At 47.2% G+C, this 20,149-nt stretch overlaps 1 protein-coding gene across 4 annotated transcripts in view; it reads right to left on the bottom strand.

Annotated features, from left to right (window-relative positions):
* The window catches only part of ACSL5 (acyl-CoA synthetase long chain family member 5), a 248,611-nt gene that overhangs the window by 8,423 nt on the left and 220,039 nt on the right, over nt 1-20,149 (bottom strand). For all 4 annotated transcript variants that reach the window (XM_078643777.1, XM_078643778.1, XM_078643779.1 and 1 more), the window contains 3 exons: nt 19,373-19,461; nt 19,168-19,284; nt 6,106-6,249 (listed from right to left, as the gene is read on the bottom strand). In XM_078643777.1, the coding sequence (XP_078499903.1) occupies nt 6,106-6,249; nt 19,168-19,284; nt 19,373-19,461 (350 nt within the window). The remainder of the gene's footprint in view (nt 1-6,105; nt 6,250-19,167; nt 19,285-19,372; nt 19,462-20,149) is intronic.

Raw genomic sequence — 20,149 nt, 5'->3', positions numbered from 1 at the left:
GGAGAAAGTGTGCGGTGACTTCCAGGTCGCCGCTCTGCCAATGTCCAAGATTGGCACCCCCGCGAAGAGTGCTGCTGACGTGGACATCGTCCTGGTGGAATGTGCAGTGACCTGATCAGTCAAAGGCCGTCCGGCCTGGTCATGGCAGAATGCAATCGTTGATGAGATCCATCTTGAGATGCTTTGTTTCGTGAGGGACAGGCCCATTCTTGGTCTGCTGTATGTCACGAACAGTTGTGAAGAGTTTCTGAAAGTCTTAGACTTATCTAGGTAGAACCTGAGACCTCTTTGAGATCTAAAGAATGTAGAGCCCTTCCTGCTGCGGTTGAAGGGTTCGCAAAGAAAGATTGAAGGATTATTGGCCCATTGAGATGAAAGGCTGAAGGCACCTTTGGAATGAATTTTGGGTTCGGTCTCAGCACCATGCTAGCCTTCCTGAACTGCATGTGCGGTTCCGAATGGACTAGCAGAAAAACTGCATGTGCGGTTCCTGAATGGACAGAGCTTGGAGCTCGCTCGCTCCTCTGGATAGAAAACCGCCTGTAGCCCACTGACTCTTAGTGGGGATTGTTCACGAGACATACTTTGGGTCAGCTCCGTGTACTGGTTGAACGGATGTTTCATGAGCTTGGTAAGAACCACATTGAGATGCCAGGAGGTGGCAACATCCTTACTGGCGGGAAAGATCTATATAAACGTTTCAGAACTTGCTTAAGCAACCCGCTTGACCATAGCGATGGGCTCGTTTGAATTCTTTTATAACAAGATAGCACTGTTAAATGTACTGTAATGGATAGATAAGGCAATATTTGCACCAGTGATGTGGAGAAAAGCCTATTGCTGCGGTCGACACCGCAGACCCAAAGCGCTTCCCTTTCCAGGAATATGTTCATGTGCTATCCGCACTTGCTCTGGCAAGAATGTCTACAGTCCTGTGGATTATTCCGATTGTGGAACTCTGAACTCAGTCTTGTGTCAGGGGTCAGGCGACCAACCAGAGAGACTTCAGACCCTGATGTCGAACTGCATTATCGATCATAGTAGCAGAGATAGATACTGCCGCCGGTGGATCGGCGGCTACAGGGATAGGTGGTGGAGTTCTGTGAACCAATGTCGCCTCGGCCCAATTGGGGCTATTAAAATCAGAATACAAGGCTCCACCAACCGTGTCTTGAGGACAATGGGAGCATCGGGAATGGTGGAAAGGCCTACGCAAAGACATTGCGCCATGCGGTTGGAAATGCGTTCCCTAGCCAATTACGGAAGTGTGGGCATCCGGCTTTCATTCACGTCGCAATTAGATCCATTTGCGGCGTGTTTTATCTGGAGAAGATGGGGCCAATGATTTGTTGGTCCAGCTCCCTGTTACAATGGTTTCTGCCTGCTGAGCGCATAGGTGAGCCCATTGTTCGTCTTATTCTTGGTAGGCAATCTTGAAGGCCCAGGAAGACCGTCAGCAGTTCAGGCAGATTGATATGTAGTGTCTTCTCCATAGGAGACTACCTTCCGCATTTTGTGACGACGTGAGGAACCGTCGGAAGTAGGAGTGACAAGCCTTGAGACAGTTTTTGAGAGGATATTCCTCATTGTAGGACTCCGGCCATGTGAGGATTCTCTTTTATGTGGCAAGATGACCCTGTAGATTGTAACCACTGCTTCGATAGCGCCTCTTGTAGAGGTCTCGTTCGTAGTTGAGAGCGAGGAACCAGGAGGATACACTATCACTCTCTGATGGGAAAACCTTTGCTGACCGTGTGGCCAGGGTTATACCTAGGAAACTGATGTACCTAGGAAACTGATGTAGTGAGAAGGTTTCAGGACCGATTTTTCCTGATTGAGGATGAGATCCAGCATCGAAAACTGAACAGGCGTTGGGAGACCTGGACACGTCTTTTAAGGATGAAGCCTTGAGCAGGCAGTCCTTCAGATACCGAAGACTTGGTGTCCTAGTTATGTCGCTCCCAGGGAACTGTATTTCGTGAAAATGTGTGGTGCAGACTTGAGCTCGAAAGGCAGAACGCGGAACCGTAAATGTCTGCCCACTACTGCAAATCGTAAGTACTTTTAGCGATTCCTGTGAAGTGGGATATGGAAGTAAACGTCCTGTTTGCTGGACCTCATGGATTACCATGCGAAACAACTGCCTCTTTTAGGAGGGTGTTGAAGTCTCTGAAGCCCAAGGTTGGTCTCCTCCTCCTATCTGTTTTCTGGATTTAAAAAGGAAGCGGGAACAAAAAAACCCTTTTCCCTTATGAGGAGGAGGTACTCTCGCTACAGCTCCTTTGAGGAGGAGGAACACTCGCTATAGCTCCTTTCTACAGCATAATCCAGACGTAGATGCAGCTGTATATCTTGATAGCTCCGCTGCCCGTTCCATGAGAAGACAATTTCTCAGAAGATGGGTGCTTGTTTTGCTATTGTCGGCGACTGAAGGCATTGTGGTCTACTCTGGCCTGAAGAGCAGGAAGATTGGAATTGATAATTTCCTTTGAGGGAAGACCTTCTTCTTCCTCCCGTTGTACTAAAGGACTGGTTCATATACTGAAGAGTGTCCAAAGCTCTCGCATTGTCTGTTTAGTTAACTTTTCGTGCCAATAGTGACTGGCCCTCATCTGGCCCGTCCACAAACGTAGTTTGCACCTCAGGACGGAAAGGGCCCTCCTTGGATCCGCAAGACTGCAGGTCCAGCCACTTGCGGAACCCTGTCATAGCGATATTCCTCGCGCAGTCTATGGTTTAACGCCAATGCCTCGCCTCAGCGGAATCCACCTAACTTCCTCTTCGGATGAGTCTGGTAATTCCGGCTGGTATGGGGCCAGTGTGCCCACAATGTTCCATGCTAGCGTACCAAGAGCGCTAGAACGTTCACAGAGGAAAACCTGTTCGTAAGGTTGTCCACTCTTAGACCCTCCTTATCAGGAGGAGGTGACAACGGGGCCGAAGGATCCCTGGAGTTTTTCTAGGCCGCCTGTGGCACTACGGAGTCCGGCTTAGAAAGTTCCTGTTAAGCACGCCGGTGCTGTATCTGGCGCCTTATACTTCTTCTCCAACAGAGGGATCACCAGTGATACAGAGGAGGGGTACTACCGGACCCTTACCTCTTCTGACTATAGGTAATGGATAACCCGTATCGATCTTACTGCCTTCTTGTAGGGTTCTTTGAAGACGTACAAGAAGCAGGCCTGTTCTTGAGAGGTCATGGAGATCTTAAAACGTTGAGCAGCTCTCCATACCACCTTAGAAGAGATTCCAGAGTGGTGGAGTTCCTTCTTCGTCGATGAATCCGTCGACGAGGTAGCCGTCATAGACTATGCCATCGTAGACGCGCAGTCATAGATGACCATACCTCCTTAAAAGAGATGACAGACTCGGTGGATCTCCTCCTTCGTTGACGAGTTCGTCGACAAGATGTCCGTCAGAGAGTATGCCGTCGTAGACGAGCAGTCATAGATGAGGCCGTCGTAGACTACTCGTAGACAAGGCCGTCGACGCCGTCGTAGACTAGCCTTCGTAGCTGAGTCCGTCGTAGATGAGGTCATCATAGACTAGACCATCCTAGACGAGGCTATCGTAGACGAGTCCCTCGTAGACTAGGCCATCGTAGACGAGGCCCACGAAGACGAGGCCCGCGTAGATGAGGCCATCTTAGGCTAGGCCATCTTAGAGAAGGCCCTGGTCGACCAGACAGGCTGTCATAGACGATGTCTTCAATGACTATGCCGCCGTAGACGAGTCCTCGAAGATGAGCCTACGTAGATGAGGCTATCGTCGATACCGTAGACAGGGCGTCGTAGGCGAGCAGTCGACTCCTTAGACTAGCCCTTGTAGACGAGGCCGTCATGGACTAGGCCGTCGTAGACTAGGACATCGTAGACTAGGCCATCGAGCACTAGGCCTTCGTAGACGACTAGGCCATCGATCATTAGGCCTCCATAGAGTAGGCCAGTAGACTAGGACATCGTAGACTATAGATTAGGCCATTGTAGACTAGGTCCTCATAGAATAGGCACTGTAGACTAGGCCCTGTAGACGCTGTAGACAGGCTGCCGTGGACGGGCTGCCGTAGACAGGCTGTCATAGACGCGCCCACTAAAATGCGCCTTCGTAGATGACCCACTAAAATGCGCCTTCGTAGATGAGGCCATGCGCCTTCATAGATGAGGCCATCATCGTAGATGAGGCCATCATCGAAACCGTAGACAGGCCGTAGACATGCCGATTAGTCTTCGAGATGAAGCCCTCATTGATACCGTAGACAGGCCTTCGTTCCGAGAGGCTGTCGTCGATGGTTGCGTCGGCGACGTCGATGGTCTCGTCGTCGACGGCGATCTTGACGTCGACGGTCTTGACGTCGACGGTCTCGCCGTCGACTGCCTCGTCGTCGACGGTCCTCGCTGACTTCGACTGCCTGGTCGTCGACGGTCCACGCTGACGTCGACGGCCCTCGCCGTCGACTGTCCTCGCCGTCGACGGTCCTCGCCGTCGGCGGTCCTCGCCGCCGTCGGTCCTCGCCGTCGACGGTCCTCGCCGTCGACGGTCCTCGCCGTCGTCGACGGTCCTCGCCGTCGTCGACGGTCCTCGCTGTCGTCGACGGTGCTCGTCGTCGACGGTGCTCGTCGTCGTCGACGGTGCTCGTCGTCGTCGACGGTCCTCGCCGTCGTCGACGGTTTTGAAGTCGACGTCCATGGTGTCGTCGACGGCCTCGTCGTCGACGTCGATGTCCTCGTCGACGACGCTCCAATCGTCGACGTCGACGGTGTCGCCGTCGACGTCTATGGTCTCGTCGTCGACGTCATCGTCGACGCTGTCGTCGTTGTCGACGCTCACATTGCAATGATGATGGTTTTGACGTCGATGGCTGCTTAGGCTGTACCTCAGGAGGTATAGACGACGCCTTTCTGAACGATCCTATGACCAGAGGAGGGGATATAGACGGCTCATACGTCGTCTATGTTGTCCGATAATTCTCCAAAGCAAGTCCTTTACTCTCCTTTCCCACAGAGTGGGGAGATCCTTGAAGGACTGCGCCCGGAAGACCCTTGAGCGGTCTTTTTTGGGGCCTTCTCAGGATGGTACCCTGAGGAATGAGTCTGAGGAGATTCTCTATTGAGGTCTCCTGGACTTTGAGGGCAACACCTCATCGCAGTAACTGGAGAAATAAATAACCTCCTTTCTGGCCTTAACCATATTAACAGCCTCTGTTCACGACCCTTCAAAAGTCACTTGAAAAAGCAACATACCTTGTAGCCTTTGGTCTGTGAGTGTGAGGAACCGAGCAGAGCCACCTCTTGGAACAAGAAGTGCAGGCTCCAAACAGAATTCTTCCGTTCTTTCCCTTGTTAAACCTTCTTTAAAGAAAGTATTTGAAGATACAGAATGTATTTGAAGATAATCCATAGTAGAAAAGCCAAATTAAGTGAAAAAAACACAGAATCTGAGCAGAGCTCAGAGGAGACTCCCTTAGCACAACGTGCGGTAGAAAATCTGAGGGACTGAGGCTCCTCCCAGGAAGGTTCTAGAGGGAGGTCGGAGCTGATTGGCTGACTGGGAGAGTTTGGTCCTTTTTACATAAGGACTAAGAAAGGCTACTAAGGGGAGGCCCTTAGGCCTATTTTCTCTATGTATGTCTATAGGACATTACTTTTTTATGTACCGGAGGCTCCCGTCTCGACGACGGGGAATGATTCAGGCATGTGAATCCATGAAAGACACCCCTAATACTGGATAATATCTGATGTAGCTTTAGCCAAAGTTTATTATAGTTGTTTATGATTATATCACCTGTTTTGATTTTACTTCCCATCAGTACAGTTTCTGAAAACCTTCTTATGAGCATTGCAGTGTAAGCATGCATTATATCTTTAAAACAGATTATTTTCTTGTTCTTTTATAAAATTTGAGACCAATTATAGCATGCACAAGAAACCAGGCAAAAGAAAGGGCTGCCTAGGGTGGCAAGGTGACATGGTGACATGTCAAGATAATCCAGTCCAATGTGACCATGTGCAACAAAGCCATCATCTGGCCAGCTGCTACAACTCAAGGCTTCAGGAATCATTGACATCATAGCCAGGGCATCACTTAGACAAGGAAGACCTTTATTACCTTCAGACTGTCCCCGTGTACGAAGACCTGGGCCACAGGGGGACTGCTGATGTACACATTCTCAATCTTCTCAGGTGCAATGTACTCGCCCTGGGCCAATTTGAAGATGTTCTTCTTGCGGTCGATTATCTTCAGCGTCCCGTTCTGCAAAGAGGCACAGCTGTTAGCCTGGCATGCTCTCTGCTAAACCTCCATGCACCAATATCTTCTAACAGTGACATTTTGCACGGCCTGTGCTCTGCGAGAGCAGATCCGCTCCCCTGGTTGGACTGGAGGGATAGTCTGAGGCAGGGATTCAATAATTACATTTAGCTCACCAAAGGCTATATAAAGAGCATCAGGGACCTTCCACATTTTTCCATCTTTGTGGAAGGTAGCTTGTGGAAATAATAGGCAGAGGATTAACCTTATTACCATAATCTATAGCTGATCTCACAAAAGGAATCAACTATTGGTGCTTGCATAATTTTTTGTTTGAATATGTTTATTGCAATTTAGTCATCATACAACATCACACATATGCAAATATGAAGAATCCACCGAGCTGTAGTGCAAATTATTCATCAGTGATCAACGCGGTCAACATTATACATAGAAGAGCCTAGCAGTAAGGATCTTAATATAGGCAGCATCAATGAAACCGAATGGTCGGTTCGGTAAAGGCTGGCTTATATGTAAAAGAACAATAATCAATAATTGCAGCACTCGATATTGGTGCTTGCATAATGATGAAAATTCAATAATTATACAGTTTACGAGACCCTGAATGGATATTAACTGTGTGCTATTTCTTTATGGGTCCAAGCCACACGTGAGTTGATATAATGGGTGGGCATGCAATTAACTGATGAGAATGCATCATTAGAATTAACAGTAGTACTGTTGGCCTTGCTGAGCTCATCCTCAAGCCCAATGTTAACGCCAACTTGCCCTGCCAGGTACTTTCATCTGGCCCCTCTTTTCCCGCCACTTGTTCTTTCTCACCTCATCGCTCTCACTCAAACACATTATGTCCCCTAATCTCTCAGCCTCTATTCAGCTGAGGCCTGTGCAGGTAAGACCGTGGGACCAGGTGGGGGGGTATTTCAATGGATGATGACAAGGAAAAATTAAATAAATAATTACAATTCCCTCGTCATCATCCATCGAAATCTCCCCTCACCCCGCCCCACCAACCCAACTCTCTTATCTGCATGGGCCACGGTTGCCTCTATTGGTTCCCCCTCTCTCTTACTCTTGCATGCTCTCGCTCTCTTTCTACTTAGTCCACTCTTCCCCCTTTTCCACACTTCTCTCCCACTTCCCTTTTCTCCTTAGGTCTGCAGTTGGAGAAGCTATGGTAGGCTCCACTGTCTTCAGAGCCCTGGGACCGTATTACAGAAGGTGCCCTGGGGGCGCATAATTTTTTGCGCCCGCTTTTCAAGCCCCCAGGGCACCTTGGTATTATAGAAGGGGGCGAAGACGCTTGTGCATCCCCTTCTATAATACCAATAGCGCTGATGCACTTAATGCGTCATGCTACCTTCAGAGGCTGTTCCATCATTTGCATAGGGGCATGCCCTACGCAAATGAGGGAATTCCTTTGACTCTGCGCCCGCGCCATATTACAGACCCGGGTGCAAACTCAAAGAAGCCCTCAGGAATCGCACTGACAATGCGCCATTTAAAAGGTGGCACACTGTCAGTGGGCCCCCTGAGAGCAGCCCTCTGCAGGGAGTAAAGGGGGACCCATGGACCCCCCCGGACATCCCATTGCAAGTGGGTGCAGTCACAGACTGCACCCGCCTGCAAGGGGATCACTAATCCCCTTTGAAAGTGCAGGCGGGTGCCGCCTGCACAGTGATCACGGAGTGGCTGCTCTGTGTTTTCACATGAAAGGGCAGGGCGAGTTTGCGGTTGTCCTGGGGGCAGTGCACCTTTTGAAAGGTGCGCCGGGCTCATAAAATGCCAATGGTTAATAGGGCCCCTGGTCTCCCACATCATGGACCCTGAAGAACACTGCACTCTGGGAAAGATAATTCATCTTCAGAGATGTTCAGCAATGAGTTTGCAACGGCAGCCCTAATGGCTGGAGTGGACCGACCATGCCCGGCAAAGTAAGAGTAGTATTGTCTAGGATTTGGTTTTCCCTGCATTTGTCCTGTGAAGGGGGTGGTTGAGTCCTTCCAAAGCTGTGTTAAGGTGAGGTGCATTTTAGGTTTTCCCAACTTGACGAAACCCATGTCTGAGTTATTTATTTGATCTGCTTAGGGTCATGGTAGACCTCATGCTTTAGGGGGTAAAACTGCACTTTTGGGCAATAGGGGAATGTTTGTTATGTGTAGAAAAGGGAATGGTGAGGTGTTTTGGGCTGACTCCGTGAGAAGAAATGTGTGCACTCATGAGAAGATAAATCATTTAAAAGTCAGAACACTGATGCCAGCATGAAAAGTGGCCAACCTCACCCGCCTCCTCTGTAGATATGAACTCCATGAGAGATGAAATGCTAGCTCAGACCCTCCGAGCTGGTATTTTTCACTTTCAGGCGAGCCAAACTCTGCAACCACTTTTGGCGTCTATGAGTGACGTCATTCCCGGCACCGTTTCCCATCGTGCCACCTTGCTGAACAGCAAGGGCTAGAGCGGGCACCCCTGAGTCAGAGGCCACCGTCCGAGCCCCTCCATCACCCCTGAGGCCAGACTGCAGCGAGGAATGGACGTGTTCGCCTGTAGTATGGAAGATTCAGTGCCTGTGGAGACAGGACGAATCTCCCTCCCTCCCCTCTCGAGGGTTCGATTTTTTTTTTTTTTTTTTGGCAGAGTTTTATATAGCGCGAACTAGACCCGAACCGAAACAGGTATCAGAGCGCTTTACATAGCACCAGTTACGTTACATGAGGACACACTTTCATTTTTAGGCACGGGGAGATTAAGTGATTTGCCCAGAATCACAGGAGGTTTTTGGCGTCGTTACCGAGACTCGAACCCAGATCCCCAGGTCCGAGGTCGAGCGCCTTAGCCGTTAGGCCAACCCCTCTCCGATTGGATTGATCATGTGTGCACGCGACCCCCACAGGGCCCGGTACCCACCAGAGCTCTTAAGATGTACAGGGGCAGATTTACATGCGCCTTGCGCCTCTTTTACGCCGCCGTTGCGTCACTTCTGTGACGCAGCGGCGGTGCAAAGCCAACGCCATGCTGCGGGGTATTTACAACATGACGCTTCTGGGAGATGGTTACGTTGTAAAGCCCTGCTCAACATGTAGGCGTTCCGGCGCAGGGGGGGGCATTCGGGCGCAGGAACGCCTCCTATAAGTGGCTGAGTGAAATCTACAAGATTTCACTAAGTCACTTTTAAGGCCGTGCTGCGTCAAAACCCTGCGCCTGCTTGAAGCAGGCGTAAGGATTGACGCAGCATGTTAGGGATAGGGCACCCCCGAGCCTTGTTGGAGCTGCGTCGCGCTTGCGACACAACTCCAGCAATGCGCCGCCTTTCCGACGGGGGGATGCCACACGCATCTGCCCATCCGCGCGCCATGGTGCGCCGCATTATAAATGCAGCGCATCAGTGGTGGTGCACGGATGGGCAGATGCATCGCAACTCTTCTGGGGCATCCCTGCTAATTAGCAGAGATGCGCCAGAAGTAGTACATCTGCCCCCAATGTCTTCCATTTTGCCTTATTTTTCTTCGCATTCCCATATTTTGAATTCACATTTCTTAATTTAAATATAAACTGCCACTGTCAAAATGTAAAGGAACCGCAAAAATAGAATGAGCTACTACTACCAGACTGGGAATACCTTGAGAAATCTGGGTTCACATGCGCCCCCCTCAACCCCCTCTCCTAGTCCACTGCTCCCAGCGACGAGTTGTTAGTGGGAAGCTCACCCGTGATCCTCGACGGCTCGGCTTCATAACACGCTCAGGAAGGGGCAGCGGACGGACCCTTAGGAAAGCCAGAGAACCAATACAAGCACGTGTTTTTCTGCTGCCTTAATGAGCTGCAGGCCGGGGTCAGTCATGTCTTGAAGTGAACGTGTCTGCCTCATTTGCTCTGATTGTTGCAGGAGATCAGGGGTCACGCGCCTGGGGACAATTATTGGGTTGAAAGGTGTTATTCCAAAGACAGCTTAGTGAAGCAAATTGGCCCACAGGAGGTTATCAGTTCCTCGGGGATGGCGACGGATCGGCTGTACCCAAGAAGTCGGTTAATTAATACAGCTGCTTCATTAAAGGCCCGCTCAAGCTCTTTCATACTCCTTGTTTTAACTTTCCTCGTTGACTCAGTATGAAACATGTCTCATTGGGATCTCGGTGCACGTGATATGTGACAAGGTGACCCGTTGTTGTTTGTATTGCAACTGCAGAAAATAACAACAAACAACTAAACTTGACCCATTATGTCACTTTTTACACACATGGCCATCAATGCTTGGGTTGGTCGATTCGAGGTGCTTTCAGTTTTTGTAGGACACAGTGCTGCAAGTTTATTTTTTGAGCATCAGTAACGTGCTACACTGCTTCAGAGCTCGGCATAAAGTTATTGGGGGTCGCCCAGGATCAAACAATGTAGTTGAAACAAGAATTGTCCTGTCTTTAAGGGTATGTATTGTATTGTGAATCATTACAAGTATATATAATAATCTTTATTTAGGCTAAAAGCCATAAAAGAAACATACATACAGTTTACACAAGTAAATAGCATGTGAAAAGATATGTGTTTGTGTGAATGCAAAGGGCTGTAGAATCATATTGGTGTAGGTTAAAAGGTCATTTGATAGTTAGACTGTCAAGCCAGACCTAGAAAGCCACGTAGGTTAATGACTGCCCTACTCCCATCTGTGATGTCACCTGAGAAAAACAACATGCATTTTCTCGTTATTTAAGTCTCTTTATTAACATTCCAATACCATGTGTGACCCCTGAAAATTCATACTCAACCAGCTCGGTAAATATACAAAATGATCACAGCTAAGTGGAGGGCAGCACTTTTTTTGTGTGGAAGCATCTAACTTCTGCCCAATCATAACATGCACTCCTGACTTTCAGCATGCGGGCTGTGCCAAGGCCTTCTCTAATGATGCTCATATAATTGTCTGGCGATAGCTGCGCTGTTAAGCCAGACCATCAAAAGAGACCCAGATTTCTAAAGCAGGTATTTTGTTTCTACAGTCCACCTATTAACCTCTAGGTCTTCAAAGACCACACCTTCTCTGGCAACAGCCACTGTATACGTCCCCTGTTCTAGTTTCGGCTGCTCATGTAGTAGCACCCGGAAGGAGGTTCATCATCAGTCCTTGATGCTATAAAAAACCTGTATTAAAAATCGTAAATTCTCCACTTTCATGTGTGAAGAGTCACAATGAACTTCACACAGTCTGCTTTTGCTTTCCCTATATATATTTAAAAAACCTATCAGGATTTGATGAGTTACTCAAACCTTGCATTACACAAGTTAAAATGTCTACTTTATATCATAATATAAGTCTAAAATAATGGTAATAATAAGGAACTAGTGTAGGAGTTTAAGGCCGCCTTCAGCTTTAAACGAAGGCATTTATAAATGCCATTAAAATTCAAATCTCCTGTCAGAAGTTCCTCAGCTTGATTTTGCATGCTTGTCTGAGCAAGGATGCAATCTGCTCCAACAGGTACGTTGTTTTTTTCTTCAGGAACAGTATTGCAAATATGGCTGTGATGACCAACCCAGTCAGTAAAAGTCCACTCTCTTTCTATCTCTCTTTCTTCCCTTCTCTCATACATGGCATGCTTCTTTCTCTCCCTCACTCCAATCTTTCTCTCACTTTTCTTATCCTTCACTCTCGCTTTCCAACCATCTCTAACACTCCCTTCCTCTTTTCTCCCTCTGCCTCCACTCTCTCCACTTCTTATCCCTCTTTTACCCCCTTTTCTTAATCTCTGCGTCTTGTCTCCCTATGCTTTTCTCTCTGACTAGAGCCCCCTCTTGCTCACTCTATCCCGCTCTCTTTTTCTTTCATTCTCTTTCCTAAAGTCTCAATCGCACAATCCTTTAGTAGCGGGCTGAGCAACACAATCATTCTCATAATAAACACAGCAGGACATGGTTTCAAGAAAATGTAGGTTAATTAAGGGTGGGAAAAATAGCGAAATCGTTTAATTGTGAAGTATGCATAATTTTTATTTAAAAAAAATACACGTATTTAGAGGAACACACTTCCCCAGTCGTCTGCCATACACATAAACCAGAAAGTCGTATTAACCCGGTGATACTAGCGTTTGGATACCTGCAAGGACTTAGGAACTGTAAAACTCGTTGAATAATTAAATGGCGCATGGCCACATTTGAAGATTGTAAAATGCTGACCGCAGCCCAAAGCGAAGAGGCGATTAGGAGTGGACTTCGTGACTGACGAGGTTGTAAAATAATTAAGTAGTGCAAACTATGGCTGCAGCTCATCTCAGGGGAACAAAACCGGAAATGTCGGATGGTTTCACCCAGTGACATGGTCACCGAAGTTTTGCTCCTCATTCTCAGTTTCCCAATGAGTCCGACACAAACAGACTATTTTCTCTGGGGTTTTTTCCTACTTGCAAATCCAACCAGGCATCACTAGGAGAAAATAAATGCATGGGGAAACAGCTTGGATCGGGTGGGAAACATGGGGTAAACCTAAAACTGCATCCTATGCAATCAACACTGCATCCTATTTCCCACCCTGACCTATGAAACTCAGAATGATGCCATAAAACCACCTGTGCCGAATAGCTGAGGGAATTAATAGGAACCCTTAAAGCCATTTCAATTGGCACTGGATGCAGAGAAGAATGTGTGCAGTCTTTGGGAAAAAATGTAGTGACATATAAGATGGCGCCCTGAGCATCATGGGGTTATTACTTTGTAGCGTTTTATCAGCTGGAAACAGTGTAAAGGAATAAGTGCAGGGCACGCATTTTTCTAAGGAGCACACCACCGCCGCTGCTGAACGTCGGGGTTGCCAAATATTAAGACTGCCTGGTCTTAATTCGCCCACTAAGAAGCTATCCCAGGGCACATATCGCACAGTTGTATGCTCTTTTTCATCTCTGCTTTCTCCCTTTGCCACTGTTTTTCTGTCTTTCTCTCCCCATTTGTTGTTTTTTCTCTCTCTTGTTCTGATTCAAAGTCTGATGATTAAGAATACTTTCTGGTTCCCAATAAAGACTGCCAGCCCCCCCCCCCCCTCCCCTTGCAACTTCCTGCTCATATTAAGCACTGGATGGAACGTTTAACACAAAGATAAGTCCAGTAGGGTGCAATGTGTTACTAGAGTGAGCGTGGAAGACAAGATATAACAATGTCATGTCAGTTCTCCAGGGCCCGCACTACCCGGGCAGAGAGCAGTCTTTGTAACACGTATTGCCATTGTGCCTAGAAATTCAGAAATCTGATATTACCATAAATTCTGTGTAATGCAAAGGGCATCATTTTTAGATCTCGCTCGTTTCGCTGACCTAGGTTACGAAAGACCTATTGGTGGCTCACCAAGAACTTTACAGACTGCCTATAGCTTCATTGCCACTCTTATTTGCTTACTTTTTTAAATGTCTTTTCTTTTCCTATTTTGTCAACCTTGTGGTAGTCTCTCGCCTTGAATTAAGCCTATTTACCAACCCTTTGATTGGCTGACTTGTATCCTTTCACGGCTCACATTTCTGATTTTGTTTTCTTTTTGGTTAGGCACTTCATGAGAGTGCATTTGTTTTCCAGCTATCTCTTTGTGTGCACACACACAAATGTCTTCCCTCCGGTGCTTTGTGTTGCTCTCTGACATCTGCACTGTTTGCGCTCCCTCTTGTGTACTTCTCCACCTGCCCCTGTGCTGCTCTCTCACCTTTTTGCAGTTTTTCCCCCTACGCCAACTGCGCCTTTATTTCCCCATTCCTTTTTATTTTTTTATATTTTGCACTTTCGCACCACAAAATTCTTCATTTTTTAGATTTATTTATCCAAGAGGCGTCTGACATTTTGGATCCGTAAATAAAAAAGCAAAGCAAATGGTGCCTGTGTCATTGTGCACATGTGTTGCAAATTTGCGCGTGCATACGTCATCATATATATATGATACCAGTGGAATAGGGCAGCCACTAGCAACCAGAGGTCGAGTCATAGAGTCTTTAAATATTTTTTGCTGATGCAGCACGGACTGGGAAAAAGTGTTTTACTTTTCCCCTAACTCTGTATAGCAGAGCCAAAAACATTGGCAAGGCCAAAAGGTCCCAAAGGCCTGATCCATTGGCTTTGCTAATGCTTGTTAGGGCTGGACCGAGCCCCCCTGCCCTGAGGCCTAAAACTGCCCCAACCCTGAAAACTGTCCCTTCTCCCGCCCTGCCCTGCCCTGAACCCTAAAAACGGACCCATACCCTAAAAACTACCCCAGCCCCCCTGCCCGAGCCCTAAAAACTGTCTCAAACACTTGTAAAGTACCCAGACCCAGCCCCCCCCCCCTGCCATGGGCCCTAAAACTGGTCCATGCTCTGTTAACAAGCCCAACCCCCTCTCCCGAGCCCTAGAAACGACCCCACCCTGAAAAACTTGCCCCCAAGACCCAGCCCCAACTTCCTCCTTGCGTCCTCTCCCGATCCTTTCTGTTCCTGTCTTCATGTGGCCGCCCATCCATCTGCATCTCGACTGCGCATTGCCTCAACCATGTATATGTGTTGCTAAGGCATATGTGTGGTTACGGCAAGCATGGTTTGGTTTGCGGAAAAAAGGCACGTGTGACTGAGCCTGCGTTGTTAAGGCTGTTTCCCATATACTTTGAGTGAGTTCTCGGCTCTGTAGACTGCTCTCTATATCTGAATACAACAAATCAACCACCTTGCCTTTAGGAAAAACTATACACAATAGCTTCATAACCAGGAAGGGCCTGAGGCTAGTCAGGCTGCATTGATGCTATATGTATGTGCTTAATTAATATTAGCAGCTGTTACGTCTACTCATATTCAATAGGACCTTGAAGGCTGGACTTTATTGTTGTAAATAACCACATATCACTAAGTTTCTGATACATTATGTAATCAGTGATACAAAGGGATATCTTGGTACACGGTATTTCCTCAAGATGGGAATTTAGGCCTTGGTTAGTACCACCTGCTGTTAATGGTTATTTGATGAAGAACATGTTTTCATAAAAAGTCAACACTCCTTTAACTAAATGAGAAGAGAAATGGAGAAACCAGACCAAGAGAGGCTTGAACTAGAGACCTCTTTTGGAAGTAAGAGAGCAATCCCTGTGTTAGTTACAAATGGAAGCAAATCAGAAGGATGCATCAAACCAAGGTACTTAACTTAATGGGTTTCCTACATAAACAATGTTCAATGTTTTGCTGACTGTTCTTTCCATCCAAATTATCTACTTCTGCCAAACCAAAGATTTCCAAACGTTCTCCCCATCTGAACTACCCTAAGTACTGCCAGAAAGCCTGCCACAAAACCCTCCCTGCAACTTACACAACCATCATATGCAGCCTCCCTGCCTACTTGCAGGGCAAGGCAGCATCTTTTTTTACTACAGCACCATGCTGCATTCTTTCAATTTTTTATCCACCATTTGTTATTCTGACAGACCACCCACTGTTTTTTTACTTCATGATGTCCAACTGTCTTTTTGTGATTGAAATAAACTAAAACCAGTTCTTAATACTCTTAGAATCAAGGAGGTGCAATGTGACAACGGCATCCCCTGCAAACAGTATGGGATGAGAGTTAGGGAAATGGAAAACTTCAAGACAAGATCCTCAGAACCCCGCCCCCCAACGATTATAGAGGGAATTATCTCATGCTGTGCCATACATGTATTAAGAGTTGAGACATGTAATTGCAGGCTTATACCTCTCTATAATGGCTTTACCATTAAAGTACTCTATAAGAGATGGGCTGTCCAAAGGATAACACAGGACTTGCACCTGGGTACACTCAGGTTACTAGCTCCATTATGATACCACCTAATTATGTCAGGTTTAGTGTCAAACAACATGCCTTCTCTCACTGGACACTAATCAGGCATCAAGGGGTGGCTAGCATGCACCCCGGTGGCTACCTAGTGGTTGCCCATCTGGTTACCCAAGCTGACGTGTTTTGATTTGCACGCCCAGCTTTTTCCGCCCCAGCTGCCACTAAGCGAGTCTTCTGACCTCCTGTCAGGTAAATTTAGCACTCCCAGGAGTCAGAACAAAGACTTGGGAGGAAGGCAGTCACACCTCCCTCCTCCCAAGGGGCTAGTGAAGTGACACATCAGAGCGGTGAGCTTCAAAGGCTGCCCTGCTGATATGCATCTTGGCTGTTGCCTTAATGAGGACACAGCCCTCCTCTTACCCCAGGCACCCTTGGACCAAACCAAGGTGGAAGATTAGGTATGCAGGACGTGTTCACCTCCAGGAAGGCTGGACACACCTCCAGGGGGAGCATCCTGATCTGTATACTTAAGATTGATTTATGCCATCTTTAGGAGTGCGGAAATAGTGGTCTCTGGGTAGAAAAGGTGACCTACACCACCAGATGTGATCACCTCAGGGGCAGATTAGCTGTAAGGGACTAGCTGCCCATTGGTTGCTAGCTCCCACACTCCTGACTTGCCAAAATCCAGGATTTAAGGGAACCCCTCACACAAGAACCTCAGTTCTGACTGACTTCAAAGAAGGACCAAGAGGAGACCTATGTCACCGACAACAGGACTTTGCCCACTGGCATAAAACAAAAGAGGGATATTCTCTGAGGCAACAGACTTTGAATTGAGTATATGACCCTCGTCCTTGGCTAAAACTCAACACTCCCAAAGAGAGAGACCCTTGTGGAAGCCAGAAGCCACCCCTCCAACTACCCCTGGACGGGTGGGACCAGTCCCCTGCAAAGTGCAGGTAAAACAATGCTCAGGAACCAAAGAATAGCTGCCGATTGGAGCCTCTGAGGGATCGCCCAAGGTTAAATGCTTTAGTGCATTCTGGAAGTTGCAGTCTGGCTGTAACCGAAGTTTCAAGCCGCTCCCGCACTCCCCTGACCTCAAGACGTCGAATTTCATTTAAGGTACTTTTACTGCTATCAAGGCTTGTTGGTCACTAGTCCGGTAACCGACCCCTTAACTTGACGCTGCATTACGAGGGCATCACACAATGCCTGCGACCAATGTCAGCAACCACCCCGCTCTTAATGTTCGGCATCCCCTTTCTGGCAGCACCGTCTCTATGGGAAAAGAAGCTTTACTGCGGATCCCATGTAGGATCACTGACAGCCAGGACAACCACTGCACCCGGGCTCCACGGGCCAGGTAAAATTGAACTGACTGATGTGGCCTGGTCCTGGGACCCCTACCACCTCTACCCTGTGAGGGTGGAAATTTAAGTGACGGATTGTCACTAGTAGTTTTTGCCATTGACCCCAATGTTAAATGACCAGCAGCTGCTACTCCGCAATAGCAGAGGAGTTTTGCCGCACTGGCTCAGAGCCAGCAGCTGAAAAATGAAAAACAATATTGTGCTATTATTTTATTTTTCAGCTGCTGGCTGAGCCAGCATGTGCAGGGAGAGACAGGGCCGGGGCATGGGAGGGGAGAGGAGGAGTGGTAGGTGCACTTGTTAGTGCGTATGTCAGCTTGGCAGGCCGTCTCAGACGGCCAAACTGACATGCACACTTAGGTTTCTCCAACCCAGTTGTATTCCACAGCTGGGTTATAGAAACAGCACAGACACCCTGTGCTAGAGCGCGCGCTAATCCAACCCGCTCAGGCCAATCCCCACGCTGCTCTTATGGTTGAGAGCAGCACGGGGAGTGGATGGGGAGTCCGTGATGCTGTTTCAGGGACTGCTGTGACCAGGAACAGAGGAGTGCAAGTCGGCTGGCAGCACCAGGTAAGTCTTTTATTTGTTATTTATTTTTAACCCCCCCACCGTGCAGCTCCTCTTAGTGCTCCCCAGGCACCCTCCATCCATCCACCATTCCTTATCTTTGTCAGCCGCCACTGTAAATGACAGCTGTTTTTAATGCATTTATTTGTCATCACTTTGAACATCTATAACTCCGGTTATATGTATATTAAAAAGTTCGCTTTGGTGTCTAAAATTATATGAAATAGCTTTATTTTTAGAAATTGGTGTTGAATTTCTATTGAGTCATCTCAATTACTTAAGAACCAATATGGTATTGTACAATGCTAAAAACCTGTTCCTCCAATAAAGTCTGACTACTCTTTGCCACACTACCAGGACGGAGCTAAGGGTTTTTTGTTGTGACTCCAAGGATCATCTTTGAGGCATTGTGATAATATTGCATGGTAAGGTTACCCAACATAATCTTCCCCTTTCCTACCGTAAGTGTTCCTAAAGGACCCTGGAAAATCTTCAAGATGTACTCAGTTTGCTTCCAGTTTGTCCCCATTAACTGCAAACATAAGAAGTCCAAAGAAAAGAGAGAGACCATCCAGCGAAACCAAATGCTCCTCATAATTTGCCAATAATATCAGTGAGTCACAGTATCTCAAACTGCTAACTCTGGAAATTCTGCTTTTTTGGTGCTGCATCACTGACTGGTGACTTGAAACAGCCACAATTGAGGTTAGCCTTGCCATAATATTGAACAGTGCACACTGTAGAAAAAACATATTGCCCAAGGACCACACAGCAAAGGACCACACAGTAAACAGTTTCATGAAGGAGCATTGCAGGATGTTTCTCACTCATGGAAGCAAACACAAAGGTTTCTTATGAGGAACTCTGACCTAAGGAAATTTTTTTAGATCAAGAAACCTTTCATTGGGTCAGCATGAAAATACAAAAGATGCATTGGACATGTGCCAACGAACAATGCATTTGGGGTTCTTATACCGGTCTCATAAAAGTATCAAAAGGAACATGCATTGACGATAATGCAGGTAAATGAAGTAGATAGAATCTTACTGCCACCACTCCAGCAACACTTACATCCCCTGCAGCAGCCACTTCATCTGCTACCCCAGGCATGCCACACTCTACATTTTATCCTAGAGACTAAAGCCCGCCACCCTAGGAGGACATAGCAAATAAGGAAGAGTTTAGCATCATGAAAATATGAAATAAGCAAATAACCTACTGGCAACCATTTCCCAATGTCGCCGGTGTGAAGCCATCCATCTGCGTCAAGAGCTTCTGCCGTTTTCTCTGGGTCCTTGAGGTAGCCTTTGAACACATTGGTTCCTTTAATGCAGATCTGTGTATAGATGAACAAAAACATTGACGTTTGGTCCTTGGTTAAGGTTTTCCTTTGGACCCAACCATACCATGAGAGAAATATTTACCTCTCCTTCCCCGTTGGCTGAGAAATAGTTCATGTCTGGCACGTCATCCAGTTTGACAATGTTGCAAGGAACAGGTGTGCCAACATGGCCTGAAATAGGAACACATGTATGTTATAAGTAATCTACAATTTATCTAGTACACATTTGATCACTGGTGAATCTGAAATCGGTTACCTTGCTTTTCCTTCCTGCTTGCCTTTTCTATCCACAATTGTGTGGTGAACCTCTATATCTATGCGCTTGCCCTTCTTAGATAGGGGATTAAATGAGCCCTTTTTCCTTTTCTATCTCGGCATATTTCTCAAGAGAGGAATTCATTGCACTGGAAACCAATGGAAGTTTTTTTGTCTAATGGTTTCTGAACAGGAAAACAGTTTGGAACATCCTTTTCATGTTCCAGAAGACGAAGAAGCCATGTTTCTGTCTCTTGTCGTTTGGCAACAGAGTTTTTGAATCCAACACCGAATTAGAGTCGGCTGTGGGTCTCACTCCGCTCATTTGTTAGGGGTTTCTTGTCTATTTAATCTAAGTCCACTGCTCTTAATTTGATGGTTTTCCTCCCTAGTCTTGAGTATGTCCCACCCAAGAAGCATTTATGTCTCACCAAGTTTTGATTGGACTAATCGCATCCTTGCAGTGATGATGTGATGAGATATTACCATGCATGTCAGCATGTGACACCATTTTCTGCTTAATGTGTAATATAATAAGTGCCAGTCCCAAAAGTTTGCTCACAAGTTGCCAGCAGCACTGCCAGGAGAGGCTCCTCCGTAATGG

This window comes from Lissotriton helveticus, chromosome 5_1, assembly GCF_964261635.1.
Source record: "Lissotriton helveticus chromosome 5_1, aLisHel1.1, whole genome shotgun sequence".
Lineage (NCBI taxonomy): Eukaryota > Metazoa > Chordata > Amphibia > Caudata > Salamandridae > Lissotriton > Lissotriton helveticus.
This window is presented reverse-complemented; position numbering and strand designations above follow the sequence as displayed.